Source organism: Diabrotica virgifera, chromosome 9 (assembly GCF_917563875.1).
Source record: "Diabrotica virgifera virgifera chromosome 9, PGI_DIABVI_V3a".
NCBI classification, from domain to species: domain Eukaryota; kingdom Metazoa; phylum Arthropoda; class Insecta; order Coleoptera; family Chrysomelidae; genus Diabrotica; species Diabrotica virgifera.
The window spans coordinates 176,089,382-176,107,188 of NC_065451.1; the positions used below are offsets into that span (position 1 = coordinate 176,089,382).

A 17,807-nucleotide genomic window follows, 5' to 3' on the forward strand; every position below is an offset into this window, starting at 1 on the left:
TGTTTTGATATTAGTCCATTTGCCCTCTATGGAGTGCAGTTCTAGCGTCCTTAACTCATTTGCGACTTCTTGTTCGAACTTCTCTTCTTCTGTCACAATGCCTGTCACTACACTTCTTTATTTCTTCACGCACAACATTCACTGAAAAATCACGATGTATGACTTCTTTAGGGACGTAGTATAGTATGGTGCATTAACAATCTGTCTAAGGAATTCGATCGGAACCTGTACAGGATTTCAATATTGGATTTGCTTGCACACCTGCACAGTTGAATGTCATAGGTCCAGATGGGTTTTAGAATTACTTTATACACTAATAATTTATTTTCTAAAGATAGTTTAGATCTTCCAAGTAGCAAATAAAGTTGTCTTAATTTTAATCTAAGTTGTTTCCATTTATTGAAGATGTGGTTTCTCAAAGTAAGTCATCTATCAAGACGAATGACAAGGTATTTTCCACTAGCAGATTGCTGTATATCTTGATTATTTAGCTGTACATGTGGGCATGCATGTCTGACGTTTAGGTGTAAAAGTTACATAGTTTGATTTACTTTCATTAACCCTCATTCGCCACTTTCTTAGCCACATCTGAATGCTGTAAGAGATCTTGTAACTTTCTAAATGTTTTGAAGGGATGAGAGGGTGACAGTGTCATCAAAAAAGGTTGCTAAGAAGCACTGATCAGAGGAGGGTAGGTCAGCTGTGTATAATAGGTATAAGAGTAGACCAAGCATGGTACCTTAAGGTACGCCAGAGTAGGTCTCGATACTGTAGCATATTTTATCTGACTATATCTGTCTGTTATGTTGGATTTGAATATTCTATATTAAGGATCGTCCATTAATCACGTGAGGCTCGAAAAAGGGGGTCTATAAAAAATCACGAAATGTCACAATACACATGATATAAGGGGTCCTAAACCTCACAATGTATCGCCAAGGAGGAGGGGGGTTAAAAAATTCCAAAAAAACATCACGTGATTAATGGACGTCCCCTTATAATATTCAGATGCTAGTTGTTCAGATAGTAGTTGTTTAACTTTATACAGCAAACCTGTATGCCAAATTTTATCAAAAGCTTGTGTGATAAAAAGTTAAACTTACATTGAATTGTAGGTGTTTTTAAACGGTACCCGACTTCCAGTAAAGAATTTCAAAGATTACATTGATTTGTACATCAAGGGTAAAGAAGATGATACAGGTAACTCACTGAAAGTAGTTCATGAAGTAGCCAATGAGAGATGGGAAGTAGCTGTAACTCTGTCAGATAGAGGATTTCAACAAGTATCATTCGTTAACAGTATTGCAACGACAAAAGGGGGTAGACATGTTGATTACATCACTGACATGATTGTTAAACAACTCACGGAAGTGTTAAAGAAGAAGAATAAGGGTAAGTATTCAGGTGCAAGCTTTTTGTACTATTTTCTCTTCAAGATCTGCTTTTTAGGTAACGATTACCCAAACCTTCATAAACCCTATAGGTCTTGGACCCACACTTAAAAAAATCATGATTATCTTCCTCACAAGACTTTGTTTATTCAGTTATTCACGTCGAGTTGAACAACTTTTCTATTTTGGAGAATTTTCGGTAGGGGGGTGTTTCGTAAATATAGAGGTTTCTAAACTTTGGTGCATCTGACAACACTGGAGTACCCTTAAAAATTTGTCACACAATATTACCAGTTATATGTAAATATTTTTAATCAAACAATTCTGCAAAAATCGGCTGTGTTTGGTATAGGTTATTACGAAAGCTTAAAAATAGAGCAAGGCAAAGTCGCAAAAAGGCAACAATGGCTGGCCACAATCTATTCATTGTCCAAGCAGCTAGAAGAGACCCAACAATTTGTCACCTGCAGCTCCAACGACCAGCTTTTGTATGCAGCTCCAGAGGCAGTATTTGGAAGCTACAGGTGTGTTTCAATTGAAACGATAAGGAAAAGTATGTACCCAAAGAGTATACAGCAGGGGACGGTTACGGGTTCCCAAGTTATCCAGTCAGCACAAAATTGATCTCCTAAAGTGGTGTCTTCAACACCAAAACTGGAACATTGTGTTTACACCATTCCCAATGTGAATTTGTGTAAATTCAGTTGGCTGACGAATTCGTGTACTTAGAGAGCAAAGAAGACAAGCAAGAATGGAAATTGCCAGATCTGTTTACAGATATAAAAGAGTAAGTGTTAAGTTCTGGGGAGACATTATGATCAGTAAAAATCTCCTTTAATTTTCGTCCATACAACTTTAACAGCTCGCAAGTATGTAAAAACAAAGTAACCACATGTGCCGTTTTCGTGGTCTGACCGTTCCAAATTTTTAACCTGTTCCACAATTAAAACTTCCCCTGTCCAGTGTTCCCATATATCAAAGTTTGTCCGACTAGACACCCTTAAGCTATTAACAAATTTTCAGCTTGCTATTAATCAACTTTTTTTTCATACGTGGGATCCAGACTTATTATTTCTTTAATTTTTAGATTTTTAGTCTACTTTTATATAAAAACAGTTGTTTTTAGAACTCTTTAGCGATGTGTTAGTATAATATATGTATGGATTATCATTGAAAGTTGATATGATCAACGAAAAAATAAGATGAATTTGGTGACTTTTCTAGTAACTTTCTTGGGTGTGAATCTTTTTAGTTTACTCCTCTTGGTTAAAAAATCAACTATGTATAATAAAAAAGATAAATAATTTAATAAAGATAAATAATTTAAATTTGCTTTAAAATAAATATTGTTCGACAACATAAGTTGTTTTTTTTTTCAAATTCGCTCGAAGAAATTTCAGATGATTCCATATAATTTTGTTTGTGTTTAGTTGTTAAATACTTGTATCCGCTAGTGTCATGAGAAAATTGTTAGTTCCCTGGTATAATATAGCTTTGTAGACTAATAACTATTTCGTTTTATAATATAATATATTTTATTTTTGTAGGCGGTGTAAGTATTAAAGCAGCTCAAATAAAATACCACATGTGGGTGTTCATTAACTGTTTGATCGTGAATCCGACCTTTGATTCCCAAACAAAGGAAAATATGACCTTACAAATAAAGAGTTTCGGATCAAAATGTGCTTTGTCTGAAAAGTTTATTAATATGGTCACGAAGAGTGGTATTGTCGAACATGTGCTGTCTTGGGCCAAATTCAAAGCACAGAACGAATTGGCAAAGACGAGTGGCAAGAAGCAAAGTAAATTAAAAGGTAAGGTGTCTCCATTCTATTTATATAGTGCTGTTTTTATCACCCATGTCTCTAGTATGCCGGCAAAACAATAATAACTTGTACTTGAGAATATTATTAAACACTTCATTTTATAATGTAAAAGCTATACTTACTGAAATGGATGGTTGTAAGTGACTTGATAATATCTATTACATCTTCATCATCAGGGCTTTTCAGTCCGGGTGGAATGTTTGCCGCTCTTACTTAGAGCTCTCAGATTCGCTTATTGCGGTGAATCACTCCGCATTCCACTTGTATGTTGTCAAAGTTTGTTGTATGACTTGGCTTTCGTTACAATTTTCTTCCACTCATTTCGATATGTGCATAGTTCCCTCCAGTTTCTCACTTCCAGAATTTTGATATCTCTCATGACCTGGTCCTCCCATCTCTCTCTGGGTCTTCCTCTTGGTCTTTCAGTTGCTGGTTTCCATCTGGTGATCTTCTTAATCAGTAGGTCGTTTTTCCTTCTCTCTATGTGTCTCAGCCATCTCAGCCTCTGTGCTTTAATAAATCTAACTTTATCTTCTCCCTTCATTATGTCTCTTAGTTCATGGTTCATTCTTCTTTTCATTTCTCCGTTGTCCATTGCTATCGGGCCCATAATCCGTCTGAGGATTTTCCTTTCGAATATTCTCAATTTTTCTTCATCTTTTTCCGTGAGGCACATTGTCTCAGCTGCGTACGTAACTACTTTTCTGATTGCAACTCTGTACATTTTCAGTTTTGTATTTCTAGATAAGTTCTTGTCCTTCATAAGCCTATGATATCTCCAGTATGTTCTGTTGCCTGCTAGTATTCGTTCCGTTACTTCTTCACTTCTCTTGTTTTGGCCATTCACTATTACTCCCAAATATTTAAATTGTTGGACTCCTTCAAAAGTGTAGTTTTCTATTTTGAGTTCTCTCATCCTGTTATCTTCTCTTCTAGAGCAGAGTAGATATTTTGTTTTTCCTTCGTTAATTTCTAGACTTCTTTTCCGTGCTTCTTTTGCCAGGATTGTTACTGCTTCTTTTAATCTTTCCTTGTCTCTTCCCATAAGAACTAAATCATCTGCATATGCAACTATTTGTGTTGAGGAGTGGGCTATAGTTCCTTTAATTTTGCTGGCCTTGACTGTTTCTTCTAGTGCTATGTTGAATAATGTGGTTGACAGGGAATCGCCTTGTCGTACTCCTGTTTCTATTGCAGTTGATTTTGTGCTACCTTCTTCTGTTCCTGGTCATTTTTGTTAATAATACTTAATATAATTAATACTTAATAATAATTAATGTCAATAAATAATTTATTTCTTCCAATACAGTCAAAGGCTTGTCTGAAGTCTACGAAGAGGATGTGGAGTTCTATGTTGTGTTCGTGGCATTTTTCGATTGTTTGTGTAACTATGTGGATCGCATCTGTAGTGGATCTGCCTTCTCTGAATCCTTGCTGGTAGTCCCCAATTTTTTTCTCTGTGAATTGATTGAGTTTTTGTTTGATGAGGGCTGTTAGAATTTTATATGTTGTACTCAGTAGAGATATTGCTCTATAATTGTTACAGTTTGTTACTTCTCCTTTCTTAAATATTGGTATAATTCTGCCTTCTTTCCAATCCTCGGGCATTTCTTCTGCTTCCCATATTCTAACTATTAGGTTATAGATGCTTGTTAATAACTTTTCCCCTCCGTTTTTAATTAGCTCATTGGGAATTTCATCTGGGCCTGGTGTTCTTTTCTGTTTCATTTTTTGAATGATGGCTAAATATTCATCATATGTTGGAATCCCTATTTCATTATCTCTAATGTCTTCCATTGCGCCTACCTCCTCTTCCGGACTTTCTTTGCATCTATATAGTTCTGTGAAGTGTGTTTCTCATGATCTATTGTCAATTTTAACTACTGGTCTGCCTTTCTTTGTTGAGCTTTTAGGTATCCAAATAGTTTGGTGCTGTCTTTACTATTCTTTTCTAGTTCCTTTAACAGCTCTTCGATCCACAGTTTTTTTTTTGTTCTTGCAACAATTATCGGCTGCTTTCTTTTTTTCTTTATATTCGTTTCGATGATGCACTTCTTTAGTTGATATCCATTTATCTCTTGCTTGGTTTTTCTGTTTGATTTTATTTTCGCATTCTGCATCAAACCACGCTTTCCTTCTTTTTATTTCCCTCTGTCCTAGCACCTCTTCAGCTGAATTCAAAATGGATTCTTTTATATTTTTCCATATTATGTCCTCTGTGTTATTTGCTTGTGTTAGCTTTTCCTTTAGGGTTGTCTCATGTTGTTCTCTTAGTTCCTGTACTTTTAACTTCTCCAGATTCCATCTTCTTTTGTTTTGTCTTGTTCTCTATGCTTTAATTATCTTCATTTTGATTTCTCCTATTACTAGAAAATATAATATAATATATATAATAATATAAACGTACAAAAATTTTTTCGCCGAAGCGATGACGGTCGCGAATTCAATGCTTTTTTTCCATCTAAAAAGTGCACAACGTCCCTAAAGAAGTTTTCACTTCAAAAATAGTCGATTACGTCATCACGCCCAGATGGATGACGTCACTAGTATGATATATATGTCAAAAAATCATAATTTAAAAATCGAATAACTTTTGTATTTTACATTTTTTTTTAATTCTGTAAATAAAGCAGTTTACAGGGGGTCAAAATATAGTGAATAACCCTGTACATGTTAGAATTTAAATTTAGAAAATTAGTTCATAATAAATGGTTTTTTTTTGTTTGTTACAAACGCCATATGTTTATTTCAAACCATAAACACTAAGCATTTTTGTTGAACAGAATTTTTACATTAAGAGTGATCGCCCAGTGGCTATAACTCTTTTAGTTGAGTGTTTGTCTAACTTGGTATACATTGGTATGACTTATATCTATTTACACTACTTAATCTAAACTTATTCTAAACATTTACTTGTTGTCTATTGTCTAAAGGGCAAATCCAGTGGACTACGAATATTTAGTCTGTTATTTTGTACACTGTTATCAAGGAGACCAATTACAAGATTGTTGGAGTGCACTTCAAGACGCTTTAGATATTTATCACTACACTGTGCGATCACTTGTTTCACTGTAGGGATTTTTAAATCACTGTAAATGACCTGATTTGAGATAAACCAAGGGGCAGTCGCTATAGTTCTTAAAGTCTTTGACTGGAATCGTTCTAGGATCGCTATGTTGCTGTCAGATGCTCTACCCCAGAGTTGTATGCCATATGTCCAAATAGGCTTTATGATGGAACTGTAGACCAGGAGTTTATTTTTTAATGATAGTGGTGAGTTACTTCCAACTAGCCAGTAGTGTTTTTTAAGTACAATTCCTAGTTGTTTACGTTTATTCCAGATATGTGTTTTCCAAGTTAGCCTTCTGTCTAGGTGCAATCCCAAGTACTTGACACTATCTTTTTTTGGTATTAGGTGGTTGTTGTAATATATTGATGGTGTGTCACCTTGACATTTTGTGAAAGTTATATTAGCTGATTTTTCGTCGTTTATTTTAATTCTCCATCTACAAGCCCACTTATGTGTTTTGTTTACTCTTGTTTGTAATGTGCGGGTCGCAATTTCCGGATTTTTGTCTTTCACCATAATTGCAGTGTCATCTGCAAAAGTAGCTGTTAGGTGATGGTCATTGGTTGGAAAGTCAGCTGTAAACAAAGTATAAAGAATGGGACCAAGTATACTTCCTTGGGCACACCAGCTTTTATAGAATGAATGTCTGTTATAAAGTCATCATATCTTATTTGAAAGTGCCTTTCTTCAAGATAAGATTTGAGCAAGATGTAGAGTGGATGAGATAGGTTTTTCTTTAGTTTATAAAGCAATCCGGGGTGCCAAACCTTGTCGAAAGCTTGACTTATATCCAGGAATACAGCATTGCAGTAGCTCTTTTCCTGAAATGTAGTTTGTATCATATCAACGACTCTGTGCACTTGTTCAATGGTCGAGTGTTTAAGGCGAAATCCAAATTGATGCGATGGGACTAGTTTATGTTCATCTATTTCTATTAATAATCGTTCTTTTATAATATTCTCTGCAATTTTAGACATAACAGGTAACAAGCTTATTGGTCTGTATGATTTTATCTCTTTAGCAGGTTTTCCTGGTTTTTGTATTAGTATAATGTCTGCTAACTTCCATTGTGCTGGAAAATATCCTAGTCTTATAGTCGCATTTATTAGTTGTGTTACCATTGTAATCCCTTTTTTTGGTAGTTGTTTGATTATTTCACCAGTAAGGACATCGTGTCCAGGTGCTTTTTTTGTCCGAATTTTGTATTTAATAATTTGTGCTACTTCTTTAGGTGTTCTTAGTTTGGGAAGTCGAGACATTTGATATATACTACCTAAAAATTCATGTATTCTTTCATCGATATTATTCTCATCTGCAGGTAAAGGCTGAAATACTTCTTCGAAATAGTTTGCAAATGCTTTTGCCTTTTCCTGGTTTGTTTGTAACCATTTGTTATCATGCCTGATAGGCGGGATTTGTTGTTTTGTATTTTTCAAATTTTTTTGTGGCCTTCCATAGAGAATAGTCGGAATCCGCAGTTGGTGTTAAATTCTGCATATAACTTTGAAAATACTCATTTTTAGTTGCCTACATTTTCGGTTGTAGTTGGTTTTGTCATCTGGGTGTCTCGTTATTAGCCACCTTTTTCTAAGCCTCCGCCTTTCTAGTATTTCAGTTCTAATTATTTGTGGGCATTGTCTTCGGTGCCTTTTGTTTTTATTCTCATGGGGCGTAGCTTCCCATGCTGCTTTTTGAACCAACTTAGTAAAATATCCGGCTGCTAATTCAATATCATTTGGTGTTTTCAGTGGTATTTGTAGATTTATATTTTGATCTAGTATTGATTTAAAATATTCCCAGTCAGTTTTTTTGGAGATCAGATGAGGTGTCACCTCCTTTTCTTGAGGTATGGTTGATATGGATGCAATAATTGGAGTGTGGTCAGAATTTAAATCATCGCTGGATACTATATTTAAGTGCTCGTCTGATATACCTTTTACAATGAAAAAGTCGAGTAGATCTGGAACTCTATTTGGATCACTTGGCCAGTATGTGGGTTGATATGTAGAGAGGTGGCTTAAATTCATTTCTTGTACAACTGAATATAAAACTCTTCCCTTTCCTGGAGGTAAGAGTCTGGAACCCCAACTAGTATGTTTTGCATTATAATCACCTCCAGCCAAGAATCGGTGTCCCAGTGTTTTGAACAGATTTACAAAACTTTCTTTATTTGGCCTGTATCTCGGAGGACAATAAACGGCCGATATCGCTAGTGGCCCTACCCAATCTTCTATCGGGATTTTGGGGTAGACCCAATATTAATCTACGACATACATGACACAAGATCGAAACAAATGATAAGCATTGAAAAGTCCTATAGGGCTTTTCATTGATTGTCAGTTGTTTCGAGCTCCTGTCATGTGTCACAATATTAATATATCTACGTCATATGTCTTTGGTTTGTATCATTGGCAATACCAATAATGTATGACGTAGATATATTAATATTATGTGACACATGACAGAAGCTCGAAACAAATGACTGTGAATGAAAAGCCCTATTAAGACAGCTTGTTTTATTAGCATAGTCTTTATTAGCATAAAGATTAAGTGATATTGACATGACAGGCTGAAGCCACTCAGGGGCATCCATAAACTACGTCGTAAAAAATTTGGACTTTTTAATACCCTCCCCCCCCTCCGTCGTAATTCGTCGTTTAGAGACGACCCCCCCCCCCCCCCATGTCGACGTCGTCATTGCAACTCACGACCCCCCTTCATTGATTTTAAAAAAATCAATATTATTTCTGGTTTTTTTTTAAATCAAATATGAGGGGGTACGCGTACAATCTTGGTCCAATGCTATTTAAATGCATTAATTATTTTCGAATCCTGAGATAACTAATAAATATATTTGAAAAATTTAAACGTAGAATAAAATATTATATTATTACCGAGAGCTAAAAGTCCCTTAGAATAAACAAAAGGTTTCTTTTGAATGAAATATTGGAAATGAAAAATCAGACTAAATTTTCTTTTAAACCCCTGTAACTTATTAGTGCCTGTAACCCAAAAAGTTCTTCATTTTTTGGATATTTCACGTTAACATATTCTTTTTGTAATTGGGCGAATATGAACCTGTTTTTCATTACCTAACCCTTCTTCTACTAGAAGACCTCTTGCATATACTTGCATACATTTTTTTCATTTTTTACAGGCTTTATTTTTGCTACGAATGGTTTTTTCAATAAAATACTTACTTTTTGAATTATTAGCGAAAAATCGTCTAAAACGTGTTTTGTTTTGTTGAAAAATGAACATATGCACTCGCAAATAACTCGAAAAGTAGTGACTTCAGTCAGTTTATCCAGTTCCGGACTTATTTTAAACGTACATTTTTTCACCCCCAAAGAGGGGTGATACTCACCCCCAAGGCAAAAGCACACATCTGCACAATATCACCTTTTTTCTTAGACATGTTAGCTATGCGTATGCCAAATTTCATGTCAATTCAACTAGTTCTTTAAAATTTAACAGCAAAAACCGTGAAAAAACGTACTAATTGGAAAAAATCGATTTTCATTTTGTAACTTCAAAGGGCTGTAACTTTTTTTATGTGCACATTTGTACAAAGGTATCAAACTATTTTTGGCACTAGAATATGTGATGTAATTTATGACCGACCTCTTTGCTACACCCTGTATAATTTTGATATTAATATTATATTTAAGATTAAGTTTACAAATTTTAATAATAGGTATAACAAACAATATTAAGGCGTATCAGTCAATAAATTATCAATTAAATATTAAATGAGAAAACAATATACCAGGTTATATTATTACCATTTTAACAAAATTAATGATATTTTAGAATTATAGATTATATTTTCTGAACGTTTGTTAAGTGAAAAATAAACAGATGAACATTTGATAAATATTTTAATAGATTTAAAACTTGACTACTTGTAGTTAAATTTTCATTTTAAAGAATCATACTAATTAGTTAGATAATAATTGTGTATAAAAGACTCGGCGAAAAAACGAATTATTTTTATTTATCCAGAGTAACTAATATTTCTAAAATATTTTTTTACTGTGATTTGTTATTCTTAACATTAATCATAAATTTAAAAGGTACTTACTGTAACAAAAAAGTTTGTAAACGCAGCCTTCCTTTTTGTCGCTGATTCCAATAATTTTTTTATTTCCAAATCGGTATTATTATGTAGGTCATTAATATCTGCGTACTTTTTTTTCAATTCACTCCACAACTCATTAGCCTTATTTTGACAAAAAACACCACTTTTATCGGGGTATGCTTTCTTAACTGCATCATATAAATCTTGATATTTATTTTGTTTTGATTTCGATGCCATTTGATTTCTATTCGTTCTTCAGAACTGTTGTTTCACACACATATGCAGCACATAAATGAACTAACATTGACAAATATTAAATTGAATTTAATATTTTTTGCTTCCAGCCCTTGTTCTATATATAGAAGCGATTGTTTAAACCCAAAGAACAATGTCTTATTGTTTTGCTGTCCTGTACAAAAGTGCTACCTAATATTATTTTAACGCTGTGACTGATAATAAAAACGAAATGAAAAGTATGCGATAAAAGTATCTATAATAGAATTATTGTTTTTAATTTTAACAAAGGTATATTTATTCGTAAACGTTTTGTTCTATTTTCAATTTCATATCAAAAACTATACGTTTTTATATGAATATCTGATACTTTAATGCTGGTAGAAGCTAGTAAAAAATTATTTTTATAGACACAATAGCGACAAATTTAAATATAGCTACCAATATATTAAACGACGTCGAATGGTCACTCATACCCCCCTCCCCCCTGTCGTATTCCGTCGTAATAAGCAAGCCCCCCCTCCCTCTTCTCAACGACGTAGTTTATGGATGCCCTCTCACGGTACTGGGGTGTCGTTCGACAAAATCGTCGATGACATCAATTATCCAGTACTGCAGCATAGAAACCAGTGTCTCTGTATGATTTTGTTGGATGCACGGTCACACACGATCAAAATTTTCGTTAATTCAGTAGAATTCGATAAAATTAAACGACACTGCAGTATCGTGAGTGGTCGGCTTAAGATTGCCACAGAGTAATTTCATCTAAATTAAATATTCTAGTAACATATATCTTTTTTCAGGTATTGCGAAATTGGAAGATGCCAACGAAGCAGGTACTAAAAATGCTTTAAGGTGTACTCTGATATTGACTGAGGGAGATTCAGCTAAGAGTACAGTAGTATCAGGATTGGGTGTTGTCGGTAGAGATTACTATGGTATTTTCCCTCTTAGAGGTAAATTATTGAACACCAGGGAAGCTACGCACAAGCAAATTTTAGAGAATCAAGAAATTAACAATATTATTAAAATCTTAGGTTTACAGTATAAGAAAAAGTATAATAGTCCGGAAGATATGAAAACTTTAAGGTGAGTTGAATATTTAACAGATTGACCGCCAGCCTCTTTTTCCATGCATTACCAAAGAGTCATTTGAGTACCATTGGGACCGTGCAAGTTCGGAAGAGCGATACCTGGTTTCATAGCTCGGCACCATTTTTAGCACTTTTAATTATATTGGCCAATTGGGAACTTGCACATTTTTTTTATTACATAATAATGTTCAGTTTTGTATAAAAATGAGATTTACAAAATTTCATGCTTCAACAACTCATAATAACTTAGGAGTACAAATTTAAAGTCTTCTTTATCTTAAAATAGTTCAAACGACCCGTGACGTCAGAGTTTAACTATGTGGTTCTGTTTATGGTTATATTTACGTATGTTCTTCTTCTTCTTCTTCTTTAGTTTATTGGCCTCCACCTACTTGGGTATTTGGCCAGCTCGTCATCGGAGAATAAAGGAAAAATATTTATATTCTAATGACATTTATCGTATGTCGTTGTAATAATATATACCAGTTTGTTGAGATTGGAGTTTGATACAGTTTTTGAAGGAAAGGAAAGAAGGTTTACTATTGAAAATAAAACCATTTTGTAAAAGTACAAATTTTCTATGAATAGTTCAAACGATCAAAAACACTTTTAACGTCACATAACTGTATTTTTTACTGACGTTTATAATGTCTAATTTAAAATTATATATTTATACAATTGGTGTATAATGTAAACATACAACCCCGTGACGTCACGACGCGTTTTGGGGTGGCTGGTATAAGTTGAATTTTTAGTCGTCTTTAAGCGCCAAACAAAAAACAAACAAAACTTTTTTATCCTTGATTGGGTTCTAAATTATGTTCTGTTGTGATTTATACCATTTTTTTCGAATTTAAAATTTTATCAAGTTCCCTATTATATTAGTCTTGGTTACTGGATAATTGTCAAGGCCATAGCCCAAAAAAATAAGAAAAAAAGTAAGATTGAGGTTATGTTTTTAAAAGGTAAACATTGTACTATTAGTGCAAAATTAACGAGAGATATATAAATCAATTATATTACAATTTACGACAAACACAAGTTCATTTTCCAATTAGTATAGAATATCTACTAAGTTGTCATAAAATGGAAATATTTAAATTACTCATAAACTACTTGAAAGAAACAAATATAATCATTTAAGTGAAATACGTATAAATATAATAAAACTAATAAATTGAGGTAAAGATAAAATAAAAATCTGTGGCTAACGGACTCGCATCCAAGCCATTTTTTCACACACACACACACACACACACACACACACACATTGTACTACAATCAAAATACCATTAATTAAATTCACTTTAATAACTGCATATCATATCAATATTGTGGAGCAACATATAAATTGTAAATATATATATAATTATATTAAATACATTCTGAAGCTATTTCCTTGTGGCATTTTTATGATTAATTATTTATATGGGAAATAAGCCACAATTAAAATGAAAAAAATAATTTTATTAACGTTTCGACGCCCAAATCGGGTGCCGTTGTCAAAATACAAAATATTGTATTTTGTTAATAAAATTATTTTTTTCATTTTAATTGTGGCTTATTTCCCATATAAATAATTAATCATTAAATACATTATTATATTAAGGGCCGGTTGTTCGAACGCTAATCAACAATGATCATTATCAAATAATTAATTACTGTCAATGTCAACTTTGTTTGGGTTGTTAAAAAGTCTGTGGAGTGTATAATCAATTAATGTAACAATAATTATTAACATAATAATAAATCTCATAATTGTAATTAATTATGTTTTCAGCAACCCAAACAAAGTTGACATTGACAGTTTTGGTGACAGTAATTAAATATTTGATAATGATCATTGTTGATTAGCGTTCGAACAACCGTCCCTAAATATATAAAAATATATGTACCTACATATAATTTTTACAATTTATAACACATCATTAAATGATGTTGCTCCACAATATTGATATGATATGCAGTTATTAAAATGAATTTAATTAATGGTATTTTGATTGTAGTACAATGTTTGCCTTTTAATAACATAACCTCAATCGTACTTTTTCTTCTTATTCTTTTTTGGGCTACGGCCTTGACAATTGAGGGGGCCAGAAGTAAAAGGGCTTAAGTGCAGTTTTGATAGTTCTGAGATAATCAGCTTCAAAGTTTTTTAGTTTTATAAATTCTAGGAGTCATTAAACTAAAATATGTCTAGTGTACAATGTACTATAATTATAAAATGATAAAAATATAAGGGTAGATTATTACTCTTACTATATCCTTACTTTTTTATTCAAGCAATACAGTTCAGCAATTCACATTTACACAGATAGCCGATTGGCTATCTGTGTAAATGTTGATTCTCTTAGCTTTAGGGTCTTCATCAATGATTTCATCAATGCAGGCCACCAAAGCAAAAACTTCAGCCTGGAACACCGTTGTATGTTGACCTAGGCTGTAAGGTTTATTATAGTTACATGTTAGCCCAAAGACTCCTGATCCAGTACCATGGGCAGTTTTAGATCCATCAGTAAACCATATTAAGTCCCCATTAATATTTGGGACTTTTTGTTCTCTAGATGGTATAATTGTGTTAATATTCTCAGTGAAGATTAGTTCTGGTATCATCATATCTGAGTTCATCATAAAGATGGATTCCTTAAGTATAGTCCCAGTAATGTTTGTGTGGCTATTCAATACATAATTCGGCCTCCAAGTATTGTTTGCTTTGAGTCTCAGGATTGTCATAAAGGCTACCGCCGAAATATATAATTCCAGCGGAGGGAGACCTGTGATAGCCTCTAATGAAGCCGTTCATGTACTATTCAAGACTCCTGTTATATTTAGAAGCGCTTGTCTTTGTAGGGTGGTGAGAGTGGTGACACAAGATGGCAAAGACATCTTTCTCCACCAGAGTACTGACTCATAAGTGACTGTCGGTTGTATCACTGATGTGTATAACCAACAGATCACCTTTGGTTTCAATCCCAAAAATCATTTCAAGCCAACATCAAAATAATAAATAAAAATCGTCATGACCTCAGGAGTCAACAAGCTCTAGAAAAGCTGCAGCATAAATGGCAAGTTAAATGTGTACCACATTTGGTACTAATAACAACTAGTGTTGTTCTGGCAGATATTTCGATCGTTTTAATTATTCCTAGAGGTACCTCTCTTGAGTTTAACAAATGGATTACATCCTTTAATTTGAATCTGTCAAATACTTTGTTAAAGTCCACGAAACATAAATAGACTGGTTTGTTGTATTCTAATTTCTAATTAGGTATTCATTTAAATTAAATATCTATAAATAAATTATAATCGATATCCATTTTACTTTATGTAATAATAATGTTTAAGGTATGGTAAGCTTATGATAATGACAGATCAGGATCAAGATGGATCACACATAAAAGGTTTACTGATCAACTTCATACACCACAACTGGCCGGAACTTATAAAGCAAAATTTCTTAGAACAGTTCATCACACCCATTGTCAAGGCTCGTAAAAAGAATGAATGTTTATCATTCTATTCTCTACCAGAATTCGAAGAATGGAGGCAAAATACTCCAAACGCTCATACATATGCTGTCAAATACTACAAAGGTTTGTTTTATTTCTTTATATTATTTATATATTGTTCTCGTTATTACAGTCAAATGCAATAAAATAAATATGACCCGCTAATAGCCTCTGTTTGAAATTCCATAAATTGGTTTGGTCGTTTGAATAGTTCGAAATCATATCACTTTTACCCATGTCGATACCTGTGTTCCTTTCTATGGCCGTATCGAAAACACCACATATCGCGGTGGCGACGTTCGGGGTTCGGGGTATTACCACTTGAAGCCAGAAATTCTTTCCCCCTGCGATAAGGAACGAGATGCATTGAGACCAGAAAAGTGTGTGCACACGTCGACATCGTTCGTTCGTTCCCTAATGTTTCGAATGCGACAAGTTATCGGTAAGTGGTTTTACTTACCTATATTATTTATCCTTTATTTCCATTGTTTCGTTTTTGAATTATTTAGCGAAAAACCAATTTGAATTTGTGTATTATAGTCCGTTCTTTAACGGTAAAATATTGCAAAACCTCTAAATTTTAAAGAACCGCTTGGATTGACATTAAATTTGGCATACACATAGCTAACAAGTCAAAGAAAAAAAGTGATATTGTGCCGATATGTGCTTTTGCCCTGGGGGTGGTTTTCACCCCTTTTTGGGGGTGAAAAAATATTCGTCCAAAGAAAGTCAGGAAATGGATAAACTGGCTAATTTTAAGTAACTTTTGTTCCATAGAGATTTTTCACTAAGTCAATACTTTTCGAGTTATTTGGCAGTGAATATGTTAATTTTTTCAACAAGATAACCACGCTTTTAGACGGTTTTTCGCAAATAACTCAAATAGTAAGAATTTTGTCGAAAAAACATTCTTAACAAAAATAGAGCCTGTAAAAAATTTAAAAAAATGGTGTATATATCACTTCTCTACACCTAGTAGAAGCAGCGTTATAGCTAATGAAAAATAGGTTCATATTCGTCAAATTCCAAATGGAATACTTTAACGTGAAATAACCAAAAATGAAGCACATTTCGGGGAAAACTCATTATAACTTATTTAAAGTGTTTAAAAAAGCTTCATTTTCTTTTATAAAAAAAATTTCTAGCATCAAAATTAAACAAGTTACGCTCAAAATAATGTTAGTCCCTTTTGGTTTTGGTAAAAAAATCAAGAAAATCACCCCCTAATTAGTATATATGAACTTAATCGTCACGACTTCACAAGTTTCTTGACTCGCGTATATATTGTTTATATGACCTGTAAGTTTCATCGGTTGAAAGTCCTTATTATTGAAAGGGCTGTAGTTAAAAGGGGTTGAACGAGTCACTGATCACGAATGTATGCAACTTTAGAAACACCAAATCTTAATCAATTTTTGTCTAACAGAAAAACAAAAAAATACGTGATATTCAGAAAAGCAAATCTGACTTTTTTTGTCTTTCGAGATTTTTGGTATCTCTAACAATTTTTAAGTTATTTAAAAAAAAACATATTTTTCAAAATTTAAATTTTTAAAAATTTTATTTTGAAACCAAATTTTTTCAAAAATAAGCACTTTGAATCGATGAAACTTACAGATCATATAAACACAACATAAGTAAAATAATTTGTGGAGCGGCAACGATTAATTTCATTTAAGTTGCTAATTAGGGGGTGGTCTTCCCGATTTTTTTTTGCAAAAACAAAAGGGACCAACTTTATTTTGAGCGTAACTTGCTTAAATTTAATGCTAGAAACTTTTTGTAAAAACAGAAATAAAGATTTTTTTAAACACTTTAAAATAGTTATAATGGGTTTCCCCAAAAAGTGCTTAATTTTTTGGATATTTGACGTCGAAATATTCTATTTGAAATTTGGTGAATATGAATCTATTTTTCATTGGCTATAACTCTGGTTCTACGAGATCAACAGACCTAACGCGTACACCATTTTTTAAACTTTTTTATTGGCTATATTTTTGCTAAGAACGCCTTTTTCGACAAAATACTTACTTATTTGCAAAAAAACCGTCTAAAAATGTGGTTATTTTGTTGAAAAATGAACATATTCACTCGCAAATAACTCGAAAAGTGTTGACTTGGCGAAACAGCTCTATAGAACAAAAGTTACTTAAAATTAGTCAGTTTACCCATTTTCGGACTTATTTTGGACATATATTTTTTCACCCCAGGACAAAAGCATCGGCACAATATCACTTTTTTTCTTTGACATGTAAGCTATACGTATGCCAAATTTCATGTCAATTAAAGCGGTTCTTTAAAATTTAGAGCAAAAACCGTGAAAGAATGGACTATTAATGTATTGTGCTTATGGAGAAATTCCACTTTCTCTCAATATTTATTGGCTATCAGAAGGCATTAGCAGGTGTTTTAATTAGTGTTTATTGCTTGGCTTTGATTTTATTACTTGTTTCGTTCAACACCTGCTAGTAATCAAACAGCCTCTACGGCTACATAATAAACTATCTCATACATTTTAGATCGATCATATATAGTCATGGCAGTGTGTCGGATCCGTATTTTAAGGCTATGAGTACATAATTCGCAAATATTTTACGTGTAT

General features: G+C 33.1%; 1 protein-coding gene across 2 annotated transcripts in view; it reads left to right on the forward strand.

Annotated features, from left to right (window-relative positions):
• Nucleotides 1-17,807, forward strand: part of LOC126891975 (DNA topoisomerase 2) — a 255,500-nt gene that overhangs the window by 49,589 nt on the left and 188,104 nt on the right. For both annotated transcript variants that reach the window (XM_050661332.1, XM_050661333.1), the window contains exons 5-8: nucleotides 1,116-1,392; nucleotides 2,939-3,205; nucleotides 11,406-11,691; nucleotides 15,042-15,289. In XM_050661332.1, coding sequence (XP_050517289.1) covers nucleotides 1,116-1,392; nucleotides 2,939-3,205; nucleotides 11,406-11,691; nucleotides 15,042-15,289 — 1,078 coding nt within the window. The remainder of the gene's footprint in view (nucleotides 1-1,115; nucleotides 1,393-2,938; nucleotides 3,206-11,405; nucleotides 11,692-15,041; nucleotides 15,290-17,807) is intronic.